Here is a 26,174-nt window from a genome sequence, read left to right on the forward strand (position 1 = left end):
GATCCTGATCCATTAGTTACAGATCCTGATCCATTAGTTACAGATCCCGATCCATTAGTTACAGATCCAGATGAGGGTTTCTATGGTGATAGCTGCCTGGATCTCTTTTCAGTGAGAAGATAGAGGTAGTAGGAAGACCTGATGGTTATAGCCTTCAGACAGTGTTTCAATGCAGTGAAGTTTAGTCTCTGCATTCGGAGTAGAATGTCATCGGTGTCATTAGTGCCCAGTGTAATTCTACAGCTAAATATAGAAAGCCTGCGTACATACGACATACATACTGCTATCAGCCTACCATCAACAGGGTACAGGTTCATTCAAACATATGGGAGCAGCATGTACCGTGTGCTAGATTTCATTCTCTGTCTGGGTCTATGCATTCCATTTTCCATTCTCCTTCCCCCTCTCAGTGTGCGTGTCTGTGGGAGAGGGAAGGTCCAGATGGGCCCAGGTGATTAGCTCCAGTATATCACCTAGGAGACATGAGAGGGAGATCAATTATATGAATACCACAGAGATCCTATTAAATTACTTAGTAACTTGATAAGAGATTACTTAGAGATCTAATTGTTTCTTTTTTTACCCCCTTTTCTTCCTAATTTGGTTATTACAATCTTGTCTCATCGCTGCAACTCCCCAACAGGCTCACGAGAGGTGAAGGTCAAGTCATGCTTCCGGCCCGCCACAAGGAGGCGCTAGAGCGTAATGAGCCAAGTAAAGCACACAGAGGCCTGTGTTTGGCATGTACTGTGGTGCTGTTGGACTCTGCATAGCTGAGCTCTGGTAGAGAGTTCTTGGCATAGATAGAGAAGATGGCCTGGCTGCCAGTCTGGTGCCAATCAAACCTACACGGTACTACCTTCATCCCGATGGACAGAGGGAGAGGGAGACAGACACAGAGAGAGAGATGGAGTGTAGAGAGAGAGAGAAAGGCAGAGTTGAGTGAGAGAGGGATAGAGAGATAGCAAAATACAGAGGGGGCCATCGGCACTTCTGATTGTATGTACCTAAGGCTGTCTGAGTCAGTGCCTGAGCTAAACTCTGATGGGGTCCTGACCTTATCTGGTGTCCTCCAGAGGTGACCTCCTGTGGTGCAGCCCTCCTGGGCCAGGAAACAGTTAAAAGGCTGATGTCTTCCTCCTACAGCAGCTCCAGAACTTCATCCTGACAGACAGGGGACAGAACAGAGGCCAACAACACATCTATCCAGACAAACTAGACAGGAGGAAGACATATTAGCATCAGAATATCAAGTGTTTTTGGGTCTCACCCCTCGTGGAAGTTGGGTACTCCAGGGTGGTTGTTTACACTTCTCCTCGTTACTCCCTGGACCAGAGAAAGACTGCAACCGAGAGAAACCAGGATACACACCATAAACAACAGATCACACTAAAAAGATAATCAAACTCTTCTAAACATCTCATCCCTCTACCACTGAGCTACTCTCTGAACCCTGGTAACCTCCTGGTAACTTATACACACTGGGAAATGATGAGAATATGAACAGGAGTAGTACTCTACCTTGGAGCAGCCTCCATTCTTACAGGATGTGCCAATATTCACATCCTCCCGTCCGAGATAGAGAGAGAGAGAGCCTATGAGCCACCCACCTCTCAATCCTATCAGAACCAGGTTAAAAGTCCATTATTACAGCAGCCTACCTGTGTTCTCAAACTCCCTGCTCTCTGCCTGCTGGAGTTTCTCCAGAGACTGTTTCAGAGAGGAGAACACCTTCTGCTGAAGTCTGGCCAGGGGATCATCACCACTGAAACACACACACCTTAGCTTTCTTGGGAACAGGAACAATGGTGGCCCTCTTGAAGCATGTGGGAACAGCAGACTGGGATTGATTGAATATGTCCGTAAACACACCAGCCAGCTGGTCTGCGCATGTTCTGAGGACGTGGCTGGGGATGCCATCTGGGCTGGCAGCCTTGCGAGGGTTAACACATTTAAATGTTTTACTCACGTTGGCTGTGGTGAAGGATAACCCACAGGTTTTGGTAGTGGGCCGTGTCGGTGGCACTGTATTGTCCTCAAACCAAGCAAAGAAGCTGTTTAGTTTGTCTGGGAGCAAGACATCGAGGTCCGCGACGGGGCTGGTTTTCGTTTTGTACTCTGTGATTGACTGTAGACCCTGCCACATACCTGACTTGCCTAGTTAAATAAAGGTCAAATAAATACCATCTACTGCATCTTGTCTATGACATTCGGCCATCGCTCATCCATATATTTATATGTACATATTCTTATTCCTTTACACTTGTGTGTAAAAGGTAGTTGTTGTGAAATTGATAGATTACTAGTTAGATATTACTGCATGGTCGGATCTAGAAGCACAAGCATTTTGCTACACTCGCATTAACATCTGCTATCCATGTGTATGTGACCAATACAATTTGATTTGACACATGTGTGATCACTAAGGATAAATACAAACTGTGTGTGTATGTGCATGAGTTTGTGTGTGTTACCTCGGTCTATGTATCAGCTCCAGTGGTTTAGGAGCCTGGATGACACAGAGGTCACCCCGAGGCTTTAGCTCCATTCTCTCTCCTCCCCTCCGAGTTCTTCACTTCTGGCCTAATCGGCTCCGCTGGCTTCTCTCTGTTATGGATACCAGTGCTGCAGTCCTGAGGAGAGAAACAACCTTCTAACTTCTCTCTGTTATGGATACCTCTGCTGCAGCCCTGAGGAGAGAAACAACCTTCTAACTTTAGCATATCCACATTTCATCTCCACTTCTAACTTTAGCATAGGAAATTTTAGAATGGCCTCTACTCTTCTATCTCTGAGAGGGATGCCAAGAGAATGCAAAGCTGTCATCAAGGCAAAGGGTGGCTACTTTGAAGAATCTAAAATCAAAAATATATTTGGATTTGTTTAACACCTTTTTGGTTACTACATGATTCCGTATATGTTATTTCATAGTTTTGATGTCTTCACTATTATTCTGCAATGTATAAAATAGTAAAAATAAAGAAAAACCCTTGAATGAGCAGGTGTGTCCAAACTGTTGACTGGTGCTGTATGTAGCGTTGTACTGTAACTCACTAGACTGGGTTTTCTATCTTCTTCTCCACTGACTCACACCTCATGCACAATTCTATAAAGCATACATTATTACATAAACTCCCTTGTTAATTTTGCACAAAATCATTAACAATGGTACATTACAAATAAAATACAATTGTATTTGTCACATGCTGTCACACCCTGACCTTAGAGAGCTTTCATGTCTTTATTTTGGTTTGGTCAGGGTGTGATTTGGGTGGGCATTCTATGTTCCTTTTTCTATGTTTTGTATTTCTTTGTTTTGGCCGGGTGTGGTTCTCAATCAGGGACAGCTGTCTATCGTTGGTTGGTTTCTGTTTAGTGTTCTTCACCTGGCAGGACTGTTTCGGGTTCCCTCTTGGTTTATTTGGTTTGAGTGTTTGTTGATCGAATAAAATCATGAACACTTCCCACGCTGCCCTTTGGTCCGATCCTTCATGCAACGACGACCGTTACACATGCGCTGAAAAACAACAGTGAAATGTTTACTTACAAGCCCTTAACCAACAATGCAGTTTTAAGAAAATACCTACAAAAAAGGGAAAAAATAAAGAGATAAAGAATAACAAATAATTAAAGAGCTGCAGTAAATAACAAATCAAATCAGTCACATACACAAGGGAAGCAGATGTTATTGGTCACATACACAAGGTTAGCAGATGTTAATGGTCACATACAGTATATGCATATGAGATGAGTAATGTATGGTATGTAAACATTATATAAAGTGGCATTGTTTAAAGTGACTAGTGATACATGTATTACATTCCATTTTTAATTATTAAAGTGGCTAGAGATAGCGGAGTCATATACAGGGGGTACTGGTACAGAGTCAATGTGCGGGGGCACAGGTGTTGAGGTAATTGAGGTAATATGTACATAGAGTTATTAAAGTGACTGCATAGATAACAGAGAGTAGCAGCAGCATAGAAGAGGGGAGGGCAATGCAAATAGTCTGGGTAGCCATTTAATGTTCGATGTTCAGGAGTCTTATGGCTTGGGGGTAGAAGCTGTTTAGAAGCCTCTTGGACCTAGACTTGGCGCTCCGGTACCGCTTTCCGTGCGGTAGCAGAGAGAACAGTCTATGACTAGGGTGGCTGGAGTCTTGTTGTTACCTAACCTTACCACCTGGGGGCGGCCTGTCAGGAAGTCCAGTATCCAGTTGCAGAGGGAGGTGTTTAGTCCCAGGGTCCTTAGCTTAGTGATGAGCTTTGCGGGTACTATGGTGTTGAGCGCTGAGCTGTAGTCAATGAATAGCATTCTCACATAGGTGTTCCTTTTGTCCAGGTGGGAAAGGGCAGTGTGGAGTGCAATAGAGATGGCATCATCTGTGGATCTGTTGATGTGGTATACAAATTGGAGTGGGTGTAGGGTTTCTGGGATAATGGTGTTAATGTGCACAGGGACTATGGTGGTCTGCTTGAAACATGTTGGTATTACAGACTCAATCAGGGACATGTTGAAAATGTCAGTGAAGACACTTGCCAGTTGGTCAGCTCATGCTCAGAATACACGTCCTGGTAATCCATCTGGCCCAGCGACCTTGTGAATGTTGACCTGTTTAAAGGTCTTACTCACATTGGCTGCAGAGAGCGTGATCACACAGTCGTCCGGAACAGCTGATGCTGGCATGTTTCAGTGTTACTTTCCTCGAAGCGAGCATAGAAGTTATTTTGCTCGTTTGGTAGGCTCGTGTCACTGGTCAGCTCTCAGCTGTGCTTCCCTTGGTAGTCTGTAATGGTTTGCAAGCCCTGCCTCATCCGACGAGCATTGGAGCCGGTGTAGTATGATTCAATCTTAGACCTGTATTGATGCTTTACCTGTTTAATGGTTCGTCGGAGAGCATAGTGGGATTTCTTATAAGCGTCTGGGTTAGAGTCCTGCTCCTTGAAAGCGGCAGCTCTACCCTTTAGCTCAGTGCGAATGTTGCCTGTAATCCATGGCTTCTGGTTGGAATATGTACGTACAGTCACTGTGGGGACGACATCCTCGATGCACTTATTGATGAAGCCAGTGACTGATGTGGTGTACTCCTCAATGCCATCGGAAGAATCCCGGAACATATTCCAGTCTGTGCTAGCAGAACAGTCCTGTAGTTTAGCATCGGCTGCATCTCACCACATTTTTATTGACTGAGTCACTGGTGCTCCCTGCTTTAATTTTTGATTGTTAGCAGGAATCAGGAGGATAGAATTATGGTCAGATTTGCCAAATGGAGGGCGAGGGAGAGCTTTGTGTGCATCTCTGTGTGTGGAGTAAAGGTGGTCCAGAGTTTTTTTTACCCCTGGTTGCACATTTAACATGCTGATAGAATTTAGGTAAGGCTGATTTAAGTTTCACTGCATTAAAGTCCCCGGCCACTAGGAGCACCACCTCTGGATGAAAGTTATCCTGTTTGCTAATGGCCGTATGCAGCTCATTGAGTGAGGTTTTAGTGCCAGCATCGGTCTGTGGTGGTAAATAGACAGCTACGAAAAATACAGATGAAAACTCTCTAGGTAGATAGTGTGGTCTACAGTTTATCATGAGATAATCTACCTCAGGCTAGGCTTCCTTAGATATCGTGCACCAGCTGTTTACATATATGGATAGGCCCCCAGCCCCATGTCTTACCAGCGGCTGCTGTTCTGTCCTGCTGATAGTGTATAACCTGCCAGCTGTATGTTCTTAATATCGTCGCTCAGCCACGACTCTGTGAAACATAAGATATTACAGTTTTTAATGTCCCGTTAGTAGGATATACGTGCTTTCAGTTCATCCCACTTACTTTCCAGCGATTGAACGTTAGCTATCAGGACGGAAGGCAAAGGCAGATCCTCAGAAGGCACCCTGATCATTTTCAGCGAAATCTCAGTTTCCTTCTCCAGCGAATGACGGGGATCTGGGTCTGGTCGGGTGTCTGTAGTATCTCCCTCCCATCTGACTCATTGAAGAAAAGCTCTTCGTCTAATCTGAGGTGAGTAATCTCAGTTCTGATGTCCAGAAACTCTTTTCGGTCATAAGAGATGGTAGCAGCAACGTTATGTGCAAAACAAGTTACGAACAACTCGAAAAAAACATACAAAATAGCGTGGTTGGTTAAGAGCCGATGAGACCGCAGCCAACCCCTCCGGGCGGTGCCATCATTTGGGAACATTAGAACATTAGTGTGGGTCATGGGTTCTCTGTGTTGCTGATCTTCACTAAAATACATCATTATAATGCTAAATGTATTATGTGTAAGGGATCTCGTCCTCCTCTTCTGAGGAGGAGTGACGAGAAGGATCGGAGGACCAAAACGCAGCGTGGTAAGTGTCCATAATTTAAGAAGCAAAATGAACACCGTAAGGTGAATGACAAAACACTAAACAGGAAATAAACACCCACGAAACCCAGGTGGAAAAAGGCTACCTAAGTATGATTCTCAATCAGAGACAACTAACGACACCTGCCTCTGAGAACCATACTAGGCCGAACACAAAAACCAACATAGAAAAACAAACAGACTGCCCACCCCAACTCACGCCCTGACCATACTAAAACAAAGACAAAACAAAGGAACTAAGGTCAGAACGTGACATTATGATGCAATCCAACAGACAGCAGATGTTGATTGACCAACACAACTGTCTCACATCAAGACCTACTGTATACTAGAGCTGGGACTATAAAATGATTAACACCGACCAAACATTGTGGATATTTTGCTGATATCATTCATTACGATAAATGGGTGATTCTACAGAAATGGTGTCTTTCCTGATCCCTGCCTTAACCCCCAGGGGAAAAACACACAAAAATGGGATAATATATATATTTTTTAATTATTGAAGGGTTTTATTGTTAATAAACATATTTAAAGACAGTTATATTGCAAATTACATTTTCCATATCATCGTAGAACGCGGTCAGCACCATGAAAATGGCTTGTCCCTCGCCAGGAGTTATGGTTTAGTGACATATTTGAGTCAAAAATTTTAAAAATCTACAACTTTAAATGTATTATAGCTGTTTAGGGAATTACTTAAACTAAAATATCAACTAATTATTATAAATTAATTACAGAGAATATCTGTCACTTCATTTCATGTCACTGGTTTAATCTCTTCAGTGGGTCATATGATAGAGTGTAGTCTGGCCCAGGAGTGGGAAGGTGAACGGAAAGGCTCTGGAGCAACGAACCGCCCTTGCTGTCTCTGCCTGGCCGTTCCCCCTCTTCCCACTGGGATTCTCTGCCTCTAACCCTATTACAGGGGCTGAGTCACTGGCTTACTGGGGCTCTCTCTTGCCGTCCCTGGAAGGGGTGCGTCACCTGAGTGGGTTGATTCACTGATGTGGTCATCCTGTCTGGGATGGCGCCCCCCCTTGGGTTGTGCCATGGCGGAGTTCTTTGTGGGCTATACTCAGCCTTGTCTCAGGATGGTAAGTTGGTGGTTGAAGATATCCCTCTAGTGGTGTGGGGGCTGTGCTTTGGCAAAGTGGGTGGGGTTATATCCTTCCTGTTTGGCCCTGTCTGGGGTGTCCTCGGATGGGGCCACAGTGTCTCCTGACCCCTCCTGTCTCAGCCTCCAGTATTTATGCTGCAGTAGTTAATGTGTCGGGGCTAGGGTTTGTTATATCTGGAGTACCTCTCCTGTCCTATTCGGTGTCCTGTGTGAATCTAAGTGTCGTTCTCTCTCTCTCTCTCTCTCTCTCTCTCTCTCTCTCTCTCTCTCTCTCTCGGAGGGCCTGAGCCTAGGACCATGCCCCAGGACTACCTGACATGATGACTCCTTCTGTCCCCAGTCCACCTCTCGTGCTGCTGCTCCAGTTTCAACTGTTCTTCCTTATTATTATTCGACCATGCTGGTCATTTATGAACATTTGAACATCTTGGCCATGTTCTGTTATAATCTCCACCTCGGCACAGCCAGAAGAGGACTGGCCACCCCACATATGCTCTCTCTCTCTCTCTCTTTCTTTCTCTCTCTCTCTTGGAGGACCTGAGCCCTAGGACCATGCCCCAGGACTACCTGACATGATGACTCCTTGCTGTCCCCAGTCCACCTGACCGTGCTGCTGCTCCAGTTTCAACTGTTCTGCCTTATTATTATACGACCCTGCTGGTCATCTATGAACATTTGAACATCTTGGCCATGTTCTGTTATAATCTCCACCCGGCACAGCCAGAAGAGGACTGGCCACCCCACATAGCCTGGTTCCTCTCTAGGTTTCTTCCTAGGTTTTGGCCTTTCTAGGGAGTTTTTCCTAGCCACCGTGCTTCTACACCTGCATTGCTTGCTGTTTGGGGTTTTAGGCTGGGTTTCTGTACAGCACTTTGAGATATCAGCTGATAAATAAATTTGATTTGACCGCGCAGGGATGCTGACCTGGATCACCGAGCAACCTACCTTGGAAAAAAACACAGGATTTAGTGAAAGGTTTTAGAGAGTTGAAAAAAAAAAGAATGAATGTTGTCACAGAAAGTGGAACAAGACATGAGTGAAAGCAATGGTGGGTCAGACAGAAATAACACAGATGTTGAGAGCAGGAGAAACAGTGTTGGAGTGGGCGGGTCAGCTGACCTCTTGGTCCACCACTGAAAAGACATAACGGACACAATGTATTTCTATCGGGAGGTAAGGGACTCTGGCACTCAAATACAGTTGTATTATGTCAGTGAGGCAGAGGTGGAAAGTAAGGCACAGAGGATTTCTGGGGTACCTCTGGTCACCATAAAAGGAAAGTGTATCGTGCCTGGCATCCTCAAATACAGAGACAGTTGTCTCTGCCAAGCAGCGCATAGCATGTGGGATTGCCCATGTTATAGACTCCAAGAAATCACAGCCCCGGCTAATGGCCATGGTCTCTCAGCTCCACTTTGTCCAGATGTCGCCGACCCAGATATCTCAGCTCCGCTTTGTCCAGATGTCGCCGACCCAGATACCTCAGCTCCACTTTGTCCAGATGTCATCGACCCAGATAACTCAGCTCCGCTTCGTCCAGATGTCATCGACCCAGATACCTCAGCTCCGCTTCATCCAGATACCTCAGCTCCACTTTGTCCAGATGTCATCGACCCAGATACCTCAGCTCCACTTCGTCCAGATGTCGCCGACCCAGATACCTCAGCTCCACTTCGTCCAGATGTCATCGACCCAGATACCTCAGCTCCACTTCGTCCAGATGTCGCCAACCCAGATACCTCAGCTCCACTTCGTCCAGATGTCATCGAGGCTCACCACACTGGACAGTGGTGCATTGTGAACTAGGATGAACAACCATACCCTGGCGTTATACTGGAGGTCAAAGAACAAAAGGTCAAAGTGCATGCACAGGAATGGAGTCAACAAGCCCAAGAGATGATAAACTGGTATGGGGATGTTCAGATTGTGTGTCTGATGCAATACCTGCTGCCAGTGAACAAAAGGTCATCTCAGATTTACCACAGTATCTGGAAGTAATTGGAGGACCACCTGAATGTGTGAAAGTGGCAGATGTGAACTGGCCAGCAGAGAAGAAGCCGTCAGTGGCTAGAAAGCAATGGAGACTGTCCCGGAAATGATAAGATGGACTTGACACGATAATATGGGAAAGACAAACTTTTGTAAAGACAAACATAAAGACAAACATCAAGTAAAAGTGAAGTTAGTATGGGAAATAATTAGTAGGGGAAAAGTTAGTACAGAAAATAGGCCAATTCCATGAACATGTTTTACTGCATACAATATGTTAATATCAGTGCTTTTGGAAAAACTGTCTTAGTTTACATTCAATGTTGTTTCTATTGTTCTTGTTTCTAGTTCTAATAGAGATATTATGTTTCTAGTTCTAATAGAGATATTATGTTTCTATAGTTCTAATAGAGATATTATGTTTCTATAGTTCTAATAGAGATGTTGTTTCTATAGTTCTAATAGAGATATTATGTTTCTATAGCTCTAGAGATATTGTTTCTATAGTTCGAATAGAGATATTATGTTTATATAGTTCTAATAGAGATGTTATGTTTCTATAGTTCTAATAGAGATGTTATGTTTCTATAGTTCTAATAGAGATGTTATGTTTCTATAGCTCTAATAGAGATGTTTCTATAGCTCTAATAGAGATGTTTCTATAGTTCTAATAGAGATGTTATGTTTCTATAGTTCTAATAGAGATGTTATGTTTCTATAGTTCTAATAGAGATGTTATGTTTCTATAGTTCTAATAGAGATGTTGTGTTTCTATAGTTCTAATAGAGATATGTTTCTATAGCTCTAATAGAGATATGTTTCTATAGCTCTAATAGAGATGTTTCTATAGTTCTAATAGAGAAGTTTCTATAGTTCTAATAGAGATATGTTTCTATAGTTCCAATAGAGATATGTTTCTATAGTTCTAATAGAGATATGTTTCTATAGCTCTAATAGAGATGTTTCTATAGTTCTAATAGAGATGTTATGTTTCTATAGTTCTAATAGAGATGTTTCTATAGTTCTAATAGAGATATGTTTCTATAGCTCTAATAGAGATGTTATGTTTCTATAGTTCTAATAGAGATGTTATGTTTTTATAGTTCTAAGAGATATTATGTTTCTATAGTTCTAATAGAGATGTTATGTTTCTATAGTTCTAATAGAGATGTTATGTTTCTATAGTTCTAATAGAGATATATTTCTATAGCTCTAATAGAGATATGTTTCTATAGCTCTAATAGAGATGTTTCTATAGTTCTAATAGAGAAGTTATGTTTCTATAGTTCTAATAGAGATGTTTCTATAGTTCTAATAGAGATATGTTTCTATAGTTCTAATAGAGATATGTTTCTATAGTTCTAATAGAGATATGTTTCTATAGTTCTAATAGAGATATGTTTCCATAGCTCTAATAGAGATGTTTCTATAGCTCTAATAGAGATGTTTCTATAGCTCTAATAGAGATGTTTCTATAGTTCTAATAGAGATGTTATGTTTCCATAGTTCTAAGAGATATTGTTTCTATAGTTCTAATAGAGATGTTATGTTTCTATAGTTCTAATAGAGATGTTATGTTTCTATAGCTCTAATAGAGATGTTATGTTTCTATAGTTCTAATAGAGATGTTGTGTTTCTGTAGTTCTAATAGAGATATGTTTCTATAGTTCTAATAGAGATGTTTCTATAGTTCTAATAGAGAAGTTTCTATAGTTCTAATAGAGATACGTTTCTATAGTTCCAATAGAGATATGTTTCTATAGTTCTAATAGAGATATGTTTCTATAGCTCTAATAGAGATGTTATGTTTCTATAGTTCGAATAGAGATGTTTTGTTTCTATAGTTCTAATAGAGATGTTGTGTTTCTATAGTTCTAATAGAGATATTATGTTTCTATAGTTCTAATAGAGATGTTATGTTTCTATAGTTCTAATAGAGATGTTATGTTTCTATAGTTCTAATAGAGATATATTTCTATAGCTCTAATAGAGATATGTTTCTATAGCTCTAATAGAGATGTTTCTATAGTTCTAATAGAGAAGTTATGTTTCTATAGTTCTAATAGAGATGTTTCTATAGTTCTAATAGAGATATGTTTCTATAGTTCTAATAGAGATATGTTTCTATAGTTCTAATAGAGATATGTTTCTATAGTTCTAATAGAGATATGTTTCCATAGCTCTAATAGAGATGTTTCTATAGCTCTAATAGAGATGTTTCTATAGCTCTAATAGAGATGTTTCTATAGTTCTAATAGAGATGTTATGTTTCTATAGTTCTAAGAGATATTGTTTCTATAGTTCTAATAGAGATGTTATGTTTCTATAGTTCTAATAGAGATGTTATGTTTCTATAGCTCTAATAGAGATGTTATGTTTCTATAGTTCTAATAGAGATGTTGTGTTTCTGTAGTTCTAATAGAGATATGTTTCTATAGTTCTAATAGAGATGTTTCTATAGCTCTAATAGAGATGTTTCTATAGTTCTAATAGAGAAGTTTCTATAGTTCTAATAGAGATACGTTTCTATAGTTCCAATAGAGATATGTTTCTATAGTTCTAATAGAGATATGTTTCTATAGCTCTAATAGAGATGTTATGTTTCTATAGTTCGAATAGAGATGTTTTGTTTCTATAGCTCTAATAGATGTTATGTTTCTATAGTTCTAATAGAGATGTTATGTTTCTATAGTTCTAATAGAGATGTTGTGTTTCTATAGTTCTAATAGAGATATTATGTTTCTATAGTTCTAATAGAGATGTTATGTTTCTATAGTTCTAATAGATATATTTCTATAGCTCTAATAGAGATATGTTTCTATAGCTCTAATAGAGATATGTTTCTATAGTTCTAATAGAGATATGTTTCCATAGCTCTAATAGAGATATGTTTCCATAGCTCTAATAGAGATGTTTCTATAGCTCTAATAGAGATGTTTCTATAGTTCTAATAGAGATGTTATGTTTCTATAGTTCTAATAGAGATGTTATGTTTCTATAGTTCTAATAGAGATGTTATGTTTCTATAGTTCTAATAGAGATGTTATTTTTCTATAGTTCTAATAGAGATGTTATGTTTCTATAGTTCTAATAGAGATGTTATGTTTCTATAGTTCTAGAGATGTTATTTTTCTATAGTTCTAATAGAGATGTTGTGTTTCTATAGTTCTAATAGAGATATGTTTCTATAGCTCTAATAAAGATGTTATGTTTCTATAGCTCTAATAGAGATGTTGTTTCTATAGTTCTAATAGAGATGTTGTTTCTATAGCTCTAATAGATGTTATGTTTCTATAGTTCTAATAGAGATGTTATGGTTCTATAGTTCTAAGAGATATTGTTTCTATAGTTCTAATAGAGATGTTATGTTTCTATAGTTCTAATAGAGATGTTGTGTTTCTATAGTTCTAATAGAGATATTATGTTTCTATAGTTCTAATAGAGATGTTATGTTTCTATAGTTCTCATAGAGATCTTAATCTTTGAGGAATAACCCTGATTTTATTGTTCATATGAAATCAAATAAAATCTATTTATAAAGCCCTTCTCACCTCAGCTGATATCTCAAAGTGCTGTACAGAAACCCAGCCTAAAACCCCAAACAGCAAGCAATGCAGATGTTGAAGCACGGTGGCTAGGAAAAACTCCCTAGAAAGGCCAAAACCTAGGAAGAAACCTAGAGAGGTACCAGGCTATGAGGGGTGGCCAGTCCTCTTCTGGCTGCGCCTGAGGGACATTATAACAGAACATGGCCAAGATGTTCAAATGTTCATAGATGACCAGCAGGGTCAAATTATAGAAATCAACATGTTATAAAATCGTTTGAATTTTAATATAATAATGTTAATCTGTATCTACCAAACTGCTGCTGCATTCATTAGTAAGCATTTTAAGAATATGATCATCCAATTTTGATGACTCAACCTCAATTATTTCTGATGTTAAAACAAAACAAGTGGTAGAAATATACAAATGTCGCACAATAGAACTTTACACATACCGGTTTAAAATAAATTATAATCAAAAGAATTTATACGTATTAGCATAAACTTTGTCTGATTATATATGCAAATTGAATTGTGAAATTACATTCAGGAAAGCCTGAATTGTCATCTAAAATATAGGTAACACCCGTGACAAAAAAGGCAAAAAATATTAAAATACATTAAGATGGCATTTATGTTGATTTATAATGGTAAAGGGTTAACTTTACTAAGTTTTGGTAAAAAAAAATAAAAGTCATGTTGGCTCTACAAAATCGATAATTTCCGCAGAATTACCCAAATAACCTATAGGGCCCTACTAAAGAAATGTGAAGTTTTAAATTAAATAAGTTTGCTAATATGGGTGATTGTTCATGGGACAATTGATAGCTGCAACATTTAAGTAGTTGTAAGGGTTAGGGCTGTCCGACTAAAAAAATAAATCTCACTTGACCGAAAGTCATGTTATGTCGACCAATCAATTGCTCAACATTTAAACGTGTATTTTTCCATTTTATACACACCATGTGTTTTAATAATATCAACTATATGCATTGAGCTTGTCTGATGCTTTAAGCGTACGGGTTGATGCCTCAAGAGGGTGCCAGAGATCAAGATAACCAGAAGAAAAAAACCTGACCCAACTATTCTCCTCCAGCAGATTCTGCCATTACTCTCTTGAAGTTGCCGGTGATAGGCTACACGAGGAGTCTGCAACCTTTCTCATGTGGAATGCCAATTTATCTTACCATTTCTACCAATCTGCGTGCCAGTAATGGTTTAAGTGCACATGTACGTGGAATGGTTTCATTTAATTTATAAGGTCTTATCACAAAATCATTGTCATGTGGTTAACAAATTTCATCCAAATCTAAATGATAAACCTAAAAAGTAAGTTCAATTGCCATTGCCAACAATGTAAAAATAGCCTGCATAAAGCCAACAAATAAAAACATTGCAACCTGCAGGTAGAAAATATCCTGATTTAAAATGTTAAAAATCCTATAAATCGCATTGGCTACACATGGCCTGTCTGCAAAGAACTTTAAACATTGATACAATTAATGGGTCTGGCCCAAAGCTTGCACTAGCGAGCTTGGGACAGACACAGCTGTAGGCTATTTGCTCAAGGGATAAGAAGCAGTGCTTGACTTGGGCAGGAGCTTACCTCAAATGTTCTACTACTTGAGCTCCAGTTCCTCTTAATAAATATCATCTCAGAAGTATTGTGGAGCTCCTGCACCTAAATATAAACAGTACTGACACCCAAAATGACTACCGGAACCTATTTCAGTCCAAGTCAAGCACTGATGAGAAGCCTATTTTATGACATTCCCACTGGATCAGAGCATTTTCCCTGTCACGCTGAGTGGTTATCGAAAGGGCGAGAGCTGGAAAGATTTTTCAAATACATTGAGGAACTATTGTAATTGTCAATGTATCTAAATACAGAATTTGTTTGAGGTGAAGAAAACATCACTTTGAGAAGCTCCACAGGTCATTAGTGGTGGTGCATTAAGCCAATCAGAAATACTATCAGATCCCCAAATGAGGACATTTATATGCCTACATTTGCGCGCAGGCCACGTAGTCTATTGGCCTACTTCTATATGTAAATTAGGCCACGGAGCCTATAGGCCTACTTCTATGTGTAAATCAGGCCACGGAGCCTATAGGCCTACTTCTGTGTAAATCAGGCCACATAGCCTATAGGCCTACTTCTACGCGTGCCCGTCCTTACTCAACATTGACAGGAGCACTCCAAACGAAAGACAATAACAAAATGAAATTGACAAAACTCATAAATGGACTGAGATAAACCCCCAAATTCTCACTAGTGTAGCATAGGTTGTGCACTCTGCAAACAATGTGTCCACTCAGACAATGAGAACAGGACTAGCGGAATACTACTCAATGGATTAAAATAAACTACCATAACCAAAGTAACAAACATTGTGGATTAGAAATCATATGAATTAACGGTAAACATACTACTGGTGATATTGGGAAGTGATATACACTACCAACTCACACAATGAAGTTATGAAACAAATGTGCACCAATAGGTGGGAGAGAAGTGCATTCTGGAGAGAGAAGTGCATTCTGGTTGGAGAAGTGCATTGTGCATCTGGGTGCATGGTCAATCTGACGTTTGCATTGGCCATGCAGCATTTACAGTGATACGGCCTCAGTAGAAGTCAGGGCAAGAAGGGCCTCAGTAGAAGTCAGGGCAAGAAGGGACTCAGCAGAAGTCAGGGCAAGAACAGCCTCAGCAGAAGTCAGGGCAAGAACAGCCTCAGCAGAAGTCAGGGCAAGAAGGGACTCAGTAGAAGTCAGGGCAAGAACGGCCTCAGTAGAAGTCAGGGCAAGAACGACCTCAGTATAAGTCAGGGCAAGAAGGACCTCAGCAGAAGTCAGGGCAAGAAGGACCTCAGTAGAAGTCAGGGCAAGAAGGACCTCAGTAGAAGTCAGGGCAAGAAGGACCTCAGTAGAAGTCAGGGCATTCATACTCCTTACGGAGCAGTGCAGAGCTGTTGTCAAGGGAGTGTGTTTATACAGGATGTACCACCCTCACCTACCGTGAACCAATCATGTCATCGTGGAGCTATACAGAGCCCTCCACATTGGTACAACATTTGGGAGGGACATAGTGAAGTGGTATAGAGCTCAATTTGGCCTCTGGAGGCTCCACCACAATTTCAAATCAAGCATAAATTGGCTTTTGGTCTAGGCCTCAGCAATGGATGAGTTCACTGAGATAGGTGAAAATATATATGTTTTACTGCTCAACTAAAACAATCTCAGTCGACCAACAGCCTAAGGACCAAACAATGGACCAGTGGACTGATTGGAGTCAGCCCTACTAAGGGTAATCTAAACACATAACTGGTGCAGATGAATAAACATTGTTCAATTCATCATTAACGTGATAATTCAGCCAGTTATTGTGACATGGATAATGTTTTTTTCATATCTCCCAGCTCTACTGTACACCTTTCACCCCAATACCCAAACTACAAAACACACAGACGTGTCATGTCATATAAACACACACAGACGTGTCATGTCATATAAACACACACAGACGTGTCATGTCATTTAAACACACACAGACGTGTCATGTCATTTAAACACACACAGACGTGTCATGTCATTTAAACACACACAGACGTGTCATGTCATTTAAACACACACAGACGTGTCATGTCATATAAACACACACAGACGTGTCATGTCATTTAAACACACACACAGACGTGTCATGTCATTTAAACACACACAGACGTGTCATGTCATATAAACACACACAGACGTGTCATGTCATATAAACACACACAGACGTGTCATGTCATATAAACACACACAGACGTGTCATGTCATATAAACACACACAGACGTGTCATGTCATATAAACACACACAGACGTGTCATGTCATATAAACACACACAGACGTGTCATGTCATATAAACACACACAGACATGTCATTTAAAACATACACGTGTAAACATATAAACACTCCCTTTCCATCAAGTTTGTTAATTAAAGGAATAATGAAAATGTTAACTAAATACCTGATTGTTCTTGTACTACAACTAGAAGTATAGCTGGCTAGTGTCAGTGATGGAGAAGCAATACATAACAGATTCTGCAACTAGGGTCACTACTGTCTGCATCCGTCCTCCAGTGAGTCATCTTGTTGATTAGAGGATGAACAGGCTGTATGGTCACACAAGTCTAACAAGCACTGTGGTCTTTATCTTCGACTGCTAGTTGATGGGTTATATATTAGTCCTTATAAACAGACTCAGCACAGTCAGGGAGTTCGTTCAGACACAATGATTAACTCTTTCTGGTAAGACACATCTGTGATTTATGCCTTCTCTTTCTCTCGGTCTGTCTGCTAGTTGGATGAGACACACTGAATGTTCATTGTTTTTGTTTCAGCGGGGCACAGAGACGACACCAATAGTCGCATTACCTTTCATTTTACAAAACAGAGTTCAGTGCATCAGAGACAAATGATCAAACATGTTTGTTAACAGCAGGAGACTGTTCAGTCCTCAGATGTTTCCAGCTCCCGGAGGCATTCGCTTAGGTTGGCCTGTCTCTCTGGCCCTGCACTGTCCTTCCTCTTGGTCAGCAGCTTGACCACTTCCTCCAGACCTTTCAGTGGAGGGGCGTTATGGGGGAACAGCATCCCTCGGAGCAAACCGTCATTGAGCGTCATGGACAAACCGCACAGGAAGCGCAGGAACAGGTCGTACTGGCCGACAGGAGCGCTGAGGTAACGGTCAACGGCTTTGCGGTACATGTCCACCAGAGAGTGTTCCTTGAACAGCTTGGAGACGCGGTGGGACTGGTCTAGAATGTTCCGCTCCTCCAGGCGGAAGGTGAGCCAAACATAATGTGCAGCCATGAACTCCTGATGATAAGAACACATTCATTATGAATAACACATCTGTCAATCTCAAAAACGATACCTCAAATCAAGAGAAGTAAAGTCATGTGACAGGAAGTCCAACCCACCAGGAAGCTTAGGTGTGTGAAGCAGAAGACCCGCTTGTCTTCGGCATTCGCCCTGGGAAGCTCAGTACACAGGCCCGAACACCAGGCCACCTCCCTCACCAGCAGACTGTGCTCATGCAGGTCCTCTTCATAGAACACAGAGCGGTTATTGTCCAACAGCTCCAGAGCCAGGCAACCCAGATTCAACATGAACACCTTGTCCATGTCCGTCCATTTCTGCTTATAGGAATAATACATTTGTATTCCTTTCTTCCAGGTTCCTTTCAGATACCTTACACAGTAAGCACACTATAACAGCACACAACCTACACCAATGTCATGACATCATAACGTGGAGAAGACTAAACAGAATCAAACTCCTGGGACCAGACCCTGAGACTTTCTAGAGATGTTTAGCATCGGGGGGAAAAAAATGTCAGACCAAGTCTACACTGTACATAAGACCTAGTACACAACTAACAGGTTAGATGAGTGGCATACAGGGCCTTCAGAAAGTATTCAGACCCCTGGACTTATTCCACATTTTGTTACGTTACAGCCTTATTCTACAATTGATCAAATACTTTTTTCCCTCATCAACCTACACACCATACAGGCGTTTGCCTTTCCAAATCTTGTCCAATCAATTGAATTTACCACAGGTGGACTCCAATCAACTTGTAGAAACATTTAAAGGATGATGAATGGAAACAGGATGCAGCGAGTCTTCTAGGAAAGGGGCTGAATACTGCTGCCGGTTTTTTATTTGTAAGAAATGTGCTAACATTTCTGACCCAGTTTTCGCTTTGTCATTATGGGGTATTGTGTGTAGATGACTGAGGATGATTTATTTCATACATTTTAGAATAAGAATGTAACCTAACAAAATGTGGAAAAAGTCAAGGGGTCTGAATACTTTCCGAAGGCACTATATATTATATTATTATTAGGAGGGTGGATCAGACCTGTGAGTTGGGGTTTTGCCCGTAGTATTTCTCCAGCTTGCGGTTGTTCTGGATGATCATGTAGTGGATGAAGAAGGACGTAATCTTGGGGGGCTCGTCTCCGTAGTCATCGTAGTTACGGAAACCCCTCTCATACACCATGGCAACCATCCAGCAGCAGAAGGGAATATGACACAGGGTGTAGATGGTGGGGGACTTCTTGGTGTGTCTGATGATCTTAGCAGCCAGAGACTTGTCCGAGTAACGCAGGGTCAGATAGTCATCCTTCTGCTCGTCACTGCAAAACAACAAACAGACAAACTAATAAGCAGCAATAAAAGTCAACGGTTAGCATTTTATATGAGTGTTAAGTTTCACTCACCCCCACAGTGCTTTACATTGTGTTGCAACAACTCATAGGATGTTAGAGGGGGATAGTTACTCCAAACACACTAACACCCAACCCCCCATACCACCCTCTAAACACCACACACACCTGTAACCCTGTATCTCAGTGACACGGTGGATGTACTCAGGAGGTATCTGATTGGTAGCTGCACGTCTCCCAGTCAGCCACAAGAGGGCGTGCGGCAGCAGAGAGCCTCGGATCAGATTTACCAACAGGGAGTCCAGGGGAATAACAGCCTTGATGTCAGTCACAACAGGAGTGTTCTGGGGGAGAAGGAGAAATATCTTTATTAGGTACTGTACAGAACGGTTCCATTGCCAAACACATCATCTCAGCCCTGTGAGACTGTGAGCACCTTGAAATCGAGATGTTTCTTGTAGATGTCGATCCCGTCCATGACAAACAGCACCTTGCAGTCTTGCTGCTCCAGAAAGTCCATGGAGCGCGTCTCGTTGTGGTACGTCTGCAGCAGCTCCAACATACTGATGTCCTTCTTCTCAACTATGTTCCGCTCCCTCAGCGACTGCATCTCCCGGAACGGAAACGGGAACACAAACTGAATGTCGAAATTAGCCCGATCCTCTGCCCAATCCAGCATGAACTTCTGGACCGCCACAGAGTTTCCGATTCCGGGCAGCCCCGTGGTCAGAACGCATCGTACTGGAGACCCATTCAGGGACCGGAGACGGAAAATGTTATTCCCACCAATCATGCTGTCTGGGGAGGCAACCTGGGGAGGGTTGGGGGGATCGGACCGGACCTCGTGCAAGGGATTGACCCCGCCGTGACCTTGGGTGGAGATTTGGGGTTCAACGTAGACATACTTCAGGTATAGATGCTGGCCCGCCCGGGGTACACCCTCAAAGATACAGTTGTGTCGCCGGATCAGACCACACTTTAACTCATACTGGATCACAGCTAAACAGGGGAGACAGAGAGAGAGAGGGGTGGAAGAGGGGGAGACAGAGAGAGAGAGGGGTGGAAGAGGGGAAGACAGAGAGAGAGAGGGGTGGAAGAGAGATAGAGGGTGGAAGAGGGGGAGACAGAGAGAGAGAGGGGTGGAAGAGGGGAGACAGAGAGAGAGAGGGGTGGAAGAGGGGAGACAGAGAGAGAGGGGGTGGAAGAGGGGGAGACAGAGAGAGAGGGGTGGAAGAGGGGGAGACAGAGAGAGAGAGGGGTGGAAGAGGGGAGACAGAGAGAGAGAGGGGTGGAAGAGGGGGAAGACAGAGAGAGGGGTGGAAGAGGGGAAGACAGGGGAGAGGGGTGGAAGAGGGGAAGACAGAGAGAGAGAGGGGTGGAAGAGGGGAGACAGAGAGAGAGAGGGGTGGAAGAGGGGAAGACAGAGAGAGAGAGGGGTGGAAGAGGGTGGAAGAGGGGGAAGAGGGAAGACAGAGAGAGAGAGGGGTGGAAGAGGGGAAGACAGAGAGAGAGAGGGGTGGAAGAGGGGGAGACAGAGAGAGAGAGGGGTGGAAGAGGGGGAGACAGAGAGAGAGAGGGGTGGAAGAGGGGGAGACAGAGAGAGAGAGGGGTGGAAGAGGGGGGAGACAGAAAGGGGGAGACAGAGAGAGAGGGGTGGAAGAGGGGGAGACAGGAAGAAGAGGGGGAGACAGAGAGAGAGGGGTGGAAGAGGGGGAGACAGAGAGAGAGAGGGGTGGAAGAGGGGGAGACAGAGAGAGAGAGGGGTGGAAGAGGGGAGAGAGAGAGAGAGGGGTGGAAGAGGGGAGACAGAGAGAGGGGGTGGAAGAGGGGGAGACAGAGAGAGGGGGTGGAAGAGGGGGAGACAGAGAGAGGGGGTGGAAGAGGGGGAGACAGAGAGAGGGGGTGGAAGAGGGGGAGACAGAGGGGATGGAAGAGGGGGGAGAGAGAGAGAGAGATGGAAGAGGGGGAAAGAGAGGACATAAATAGAGATTGGTTGGAAGGAGTGAGAAGAGTCTGAGTACAGATACTTCCCCAGTCACAGGTCTGGTGCAGACCTGGGTTCAAATAGTGTCTCAGGTACAGTGCATTCGGAAAGTATTCAGACCATTTGACTCTTTCCTCATGTGATGTTACAGCCTTGTTTTAAAATGTGTTTTTTTTTAAATGCTCAATCTTTTTTAAATGCTCAATTTTTAGATATTTAGATTTTTTTGCAAATGTATAAAACAGAAATACCTTATTTACATAAGTATTCAGACCCTTTGCTACGAGACTCCAAACTGAGGTCAGGTGCATTCAGTTTCTATTGATCATCCTTGAGATGCTTCTACAACAACTTCATTGGAGTCCTCCTGTGGTAAATTCAATTGATTGGACATTAATTGGAAAGGCACACACCTGTCTATATAAGGTCCCACAGTTGACAGTGTATGTGAAAGCCATGAAGTCCAAGGAATTCTCCGTAGAGCTCTGAGACAGGATTGTGTCGAGGCACAGATCTGGGGAAGGGTACGAAGAAAGTCTGCGGCATTGAAGGTCCCCAAAAACACATTGGCCTCCATCACTCTTAAATGGAAGAAGTTTGGAACCACCAAGACTCTTCCTAGAGCTGGCAGCCCGGCCAAACTGAGCAATCGGGGGAGAAGGGCCTTGGTCAGGGAGGTGACCAAGAACCCAATGGTCACTCTGACTGAGCTCCACTCGCCAGTAAAAGAAAACATGACAGCCACTTGGAGTTTGCCAAAGGGCACCTAAGGGACTCTCAGACCATGAGAAACAAGATTCTCTGGTCTGATGAAACCAAGATTGAACTCTTTGACCTGAATGCCAAGCCTCACATCTGGAGGAAACCTGGCAACATCCCTACGGTGAAGCATGGTGGTGGCAGCATCATGCTGTGGGGATGTTTTTTCAGCGGCAGGGACTGGGAGACTAGTCAGGATCGAGGGAAAGATGAACAGAGCAAATTACAGATAGATCCTTGATGAAATCCTGCTCCAGAGCACTCAGGACCTCAGACTGGGGTGAAGGTTCACCTTCAAACAGGATAACAACCCTAAGCACACAGCCAACACAACGCAGGAGTGGTTTCTGGACAAGTCTCTGAATGTCCTTGAGTAGGCCGGACTTGAACCCGATCAAACATCTCTGGAGAGACCTGAGAATAGCTGTGCAGTGGCGCTCCCCATCCAACCAGACAGAGCTTGAGGATCTGCAGAGAGGAATGGGAGAAGCTCCCCAAATACAGCTGTACCAAGCTTGTGTAGCATTGTTGCCAAAGGTGCTTCAACAAAGTACTGGATAAAGGTTCTGAATACTTATGTAAATGTGATCGTTTTTTTATTTGTAATAAATTTGCAGAAATGTATACAAACCTGTTGTTGCTTTGTCATTATGGGGTATTGAGTGTAGACTGAGGGGGAAAAAATACATTTGAATCCATTTCAGAATAAGGCTGTAAATTAACAAAATGTGGTAAAAGTCAAGGGGTCCGAAAACTTTCAGAATGCACTGTTTTAAATTTTTTTTTAAACTTTTCAATATTTGAAAATAGTACTTGAAATAAGTCTTAAATACTTTCAAATACAATTTGATTCACTTGTATTTTTTTTATATATGTTTTTTTTTACAAATAACAAAATAAAAGTTATTGTTTTGGAATGTGTATTTTTTTGAAAATACTCAAATGCACAGATAAGTGTGCTCTTCTTTACTGTTGATGGCCTGATACATCCTACCCCCGCAAACCTATGTGACCTTTCCTCCACATCTAAAAGGTGATGAGTTTGCAGGATATTTCAGAGATAAGATGGCAATCATTAGGCTGGGTACCAGTCAAGCAAGACCTCATGAGAAGTTTGATATGTGCAATAGCCTACAACATAAAGGCACTATGGTGTTATTTTCCCTGGTTGACACAGACATGCTCAGGAAAGCGATATCACAATTCAACCTTCTACCGGTCTTCTCGAACTTTTCCTCATCACCTTCAAATACCGTTTTTACTTGCATATCTGAAGAAGTGCAAGCTATTGTTAATCTCTCCCTGTTCACAGGCATCTTCCACACCGCACTAAAAGGTGAAACCCATTCTGAATAAAACTAATCTAGATTCTTCAGCTCTTAGCAATTTTTTGGCCAATCTACAACCTTCCATTGTTTTGCAAAAAAGTTTTCAAACAGCAAAATTAAAGTGCCAACTGTATTTTTGAAAAATTCAAATCTGGTTTTCGTGCCCAACACAGCACAGAGACCACCTTAGTTACATCGGTAAAATGATCCGACAGCCAACACAGATGCCAAACAGCTCTCTGTCTTTGTTCTCTTGGATTTAAGTGCCGCATTTGACACTTGACCCTGATGTTCTTCTGGACAGGCTGGAGAGGTGGGTTGGCCTCTTCGGTTCAGTTCTAAAAGCGTTTAGGACCTATTTAACAGGTGGAGAGTTTGTCACCCTTGGTGAACATAACTCAGAAAATACATATGATACATGGTTCCAGAGTGGAGCAGCGGTCTAAGGCACTGCAACTCAGTGCTAGAGGTGCCACTGCAGTCCCCGGTTCCATTCCTGGCTGTATCACAACCGGCCGTGTTTGGGAGTCCCATAGGACGGCGCACAATTGGCCCAGCTATAACCCTGAAGGAAGTTGTTTTGGCTTGACCAACACCCACAACCTCCAGTCCCTTAGCCCTGTGAGTCCCCCCACAACCTCCAGTCCCATAGCCCTGTGAGCCCCCCACAACCGCCAGTCCCTTAGCCCTGTGAGCGTGAGGCCCCCCACAACCGCCAGTCCCTTAGCCCTGTGAGCCCCCCACAACCGCCAGTCCCTTAGCCCTGTGAGCCCCCCCCACAACCGCCAGTCCCTTAGCCCTGTGAGCCCCCCACAACCGCCAGTCCCTTAGCCCTGTGAGCCCCCCACAACCGCCAGTCCCTTAGCCCTGTGAGCCCCCCACAATCGCCAGTCCCTTAGCCCTGTGAGCCCCCCACAACCGCCAGTCCCTTAGCCCTGTGAGCCCCCCACAATCGCCAGTCCCTTAGCCCTGTGATTCCACCCCCACAACCGCCAGTCCCTTAGCCCTGTGAGCCCCCCACAACCGCCAGTCCCTTAGCCCTGTGATCCCCCCACAACCGCCAGTCCCTTAGCCCTGTGATCCCCCCCACAACCGCCAGTCCCTTAGCCCTGTGAACCCCCTACAACCACCAGTCCCTTAGCCCTGCCCGGTACTGACCCGAGCACACATTATACCGGTTTCAAGGTCTATGCACTGGCTGCCTGTGAGTATCAGAATTAGGTTTTTAAATCAATCCACAATTGTGCACCCAAACACATGAGTTATGTACCCAGTAGGTCCCTCAGGTCCTGGCCTTTTCCTGGCCTTTTACCTATCCCAAAGCCTAGGACCAAGAGGCATGGAGAGGCAGCCTTTTACCTATCCCAAAGCCTAGGACCAAGAGGCATGGAGAGGCAGCCTTTTAACTATCCCAAAGCCTAGGACCCATGGAGAGGCAGCCTTTTAACTATCCCAAAGCCTAGGACCAAGAGGCATGGAGAGAGACAGCCTTTTAACTATCCCAAAGCCTAGGACCAAGAGGCATGGAGAGGCAGCCTTTTAACTATCCCAAAGCCTAGGACCAAGAGGCATGGAGAGGCAGCCTTTTAACTATCCCAAAGCCTAGGACCAAGAGGCATGGAGAGGCAGCCTTTTAACTATCCCAAAGCCTAGGACCAAGAGGCATGGAGAGGCAGCCTTTTAACTATCCCAAAGCCTAGGACCAAGAGGCATGGAGAGGCAGCCTTTTAACTATCCCAAAGCCTAGGACCAAGAGGCATGGAGAGGCAGCCTTTTAACTATCCCAAAGCCTAGGACCAAGAGGCATGGAGAGGCAGCCTTTTAACTATCCCAAAGCCTAGGACCAAGAGGCATGGAGAGGCAGCCTTTTAACTATCCCAAAGCCTAGGACCAAGAGGCATGGAGAGGCAGCCTTTTAACTATCCCAAAGCCTAGGACCAAGAGGCATGGAGAGGCAGCCTTTTAACTATCCCAAAGCCTAGGACCAAGAGGCATGGAGAGGCAGCCTTTTAACTATCCCAAAGCCTAGGACCAAGAGGCATGGAGAGGCAGCCTTTTAACTATCCCAAAGCCTAGGACCAAGAGGCAAATAGGACCAAGAGGCAGCCTTTTAACTATCCCAAAGCCTAGGACCAAGAGGCATGGAGAGGCAGCCTTTAACTATCCCAAAGCCTTTTAACTATCCCAAAGCCTAGGACCAAGAGGCATGGAGAGGCAGCCTTTTAACTATCCCAAAGCCTAGGACCAAGAGGCATGGAGAGGCAGCCTTTTAACTATCACAAAGCCTAGGACCAAGAGGCATGGAGAGAGACAGCCTTTTAACTATCCCAAAGCCTAGGACCAAGAGGCATGGAGAGACAGCCTTTTAACTATCCCAAAGCCTAGGACCAAGAGGCATGGAGAGGCAGCCTTTTAACTATCCCAAAGCCTAGGACCAAGAGGCATGGAGAGGCAGCCTTTTAACTATCCCAAAGCCTAGGACCAAGAGGCATGGAGAGGCAGCCTTTTAACTATCCCAAAGCCTAGGACCAAGAGGCATGGAGAGAGACAGCCTTTTAACTATCCCAAAGCCTAGGACCAAGAGGCATGGAGAGGCAGCCTTTTAACTATCCCAAAGCCTAGGACCAAAGAGGCATGGAGAGGCAGCCTTTTAACTATCCCAAAGCCTAGGACCAAGAGGCATGGAGAGGCAGCCTTTTAACTATCCCAAAGCCTAGGACCAAGAGGCATGGAGAGGCAGCCTTTTAACTCTCCCAAAGCCCAGGACCAAGAGGCATGGAGAGGCAGCCTTTTAACTCTCCCAAAGCCTAGGACCAAGAGGCATGGAGAGGCAGCCTTTTAACTATCCCAAAGCCTAGGACCAAGAGGCATGG

General features: G+C 43.3%; 1 protein-coding gene across 4 annotated transcripts in view; it reads right to left on the reverse strand.

Annotated features, from left to right (window-relative positions):
* Nucleotides 1–2,483: 2,483 nt before the first annotated feature.
* Nucleotides 2,484–26,174, reverse strand: part of nlrc3l (NLR family, CARD domain containing 3-like) — a 28,089-nt gene continuing 4,398 nt past the window's right edge. For 3 of the 4 annotated variants that reach the window (XM_024416808.2, XM_042296401.1, XM_042296400.1), the window contains exons 7-11: nucleotides 19,667–20,229; nucleotides 19,399–19,574; nucleotides 18,924–19,200; nucleotides 17,980–18,195; nucleotides 16,858–17,875 (exon numbers count right to left, since the gene is read on the reverse strand). In XM_024416808.2, the coding sequence (XP_024272576.2) occupies nucleotides 17,507–17,875; nucleotides 17,980–18,195; nucleotides 18,924–19,200; nucleotides 19,399–19,574; nucleotides 19,667–20,229 (1,601 nt within the window). In that variant the 3' untranslated portion in view covers nucleotides 16,858–17,506. Of the gene's footprint in view, nucleotides 2,634–3,386; nucleotides 3,518–16,857; nucleotides 17,876–17,979; nucleotides 18,196–18,923; nucleotides 19,201–19,398; nucleotides 19,575–19,666; nucleotides 20,230–26,174 lie in introns of those variants that run through there. The other variant, XR_006078709.1, reaches the window with a different exon arrangement.

Source organism: Oncorhynchus tshawytscha, linkage group LG13, assembly GCF_018296145.1.
Source record: "Oncorhynchus tshawytscha isolate Ot180627B linkage group LG13, Otsh_v2.0, whole genome shotgun sequence".
In the NCBI taxonomy this organism is placed as follows: Eukaryota; Metazoa; Chordata; class Actinopteri; order Salmoniformes; family Salmonidae; genus Oncorhynchus; species Oncorhynchus tshawytscha.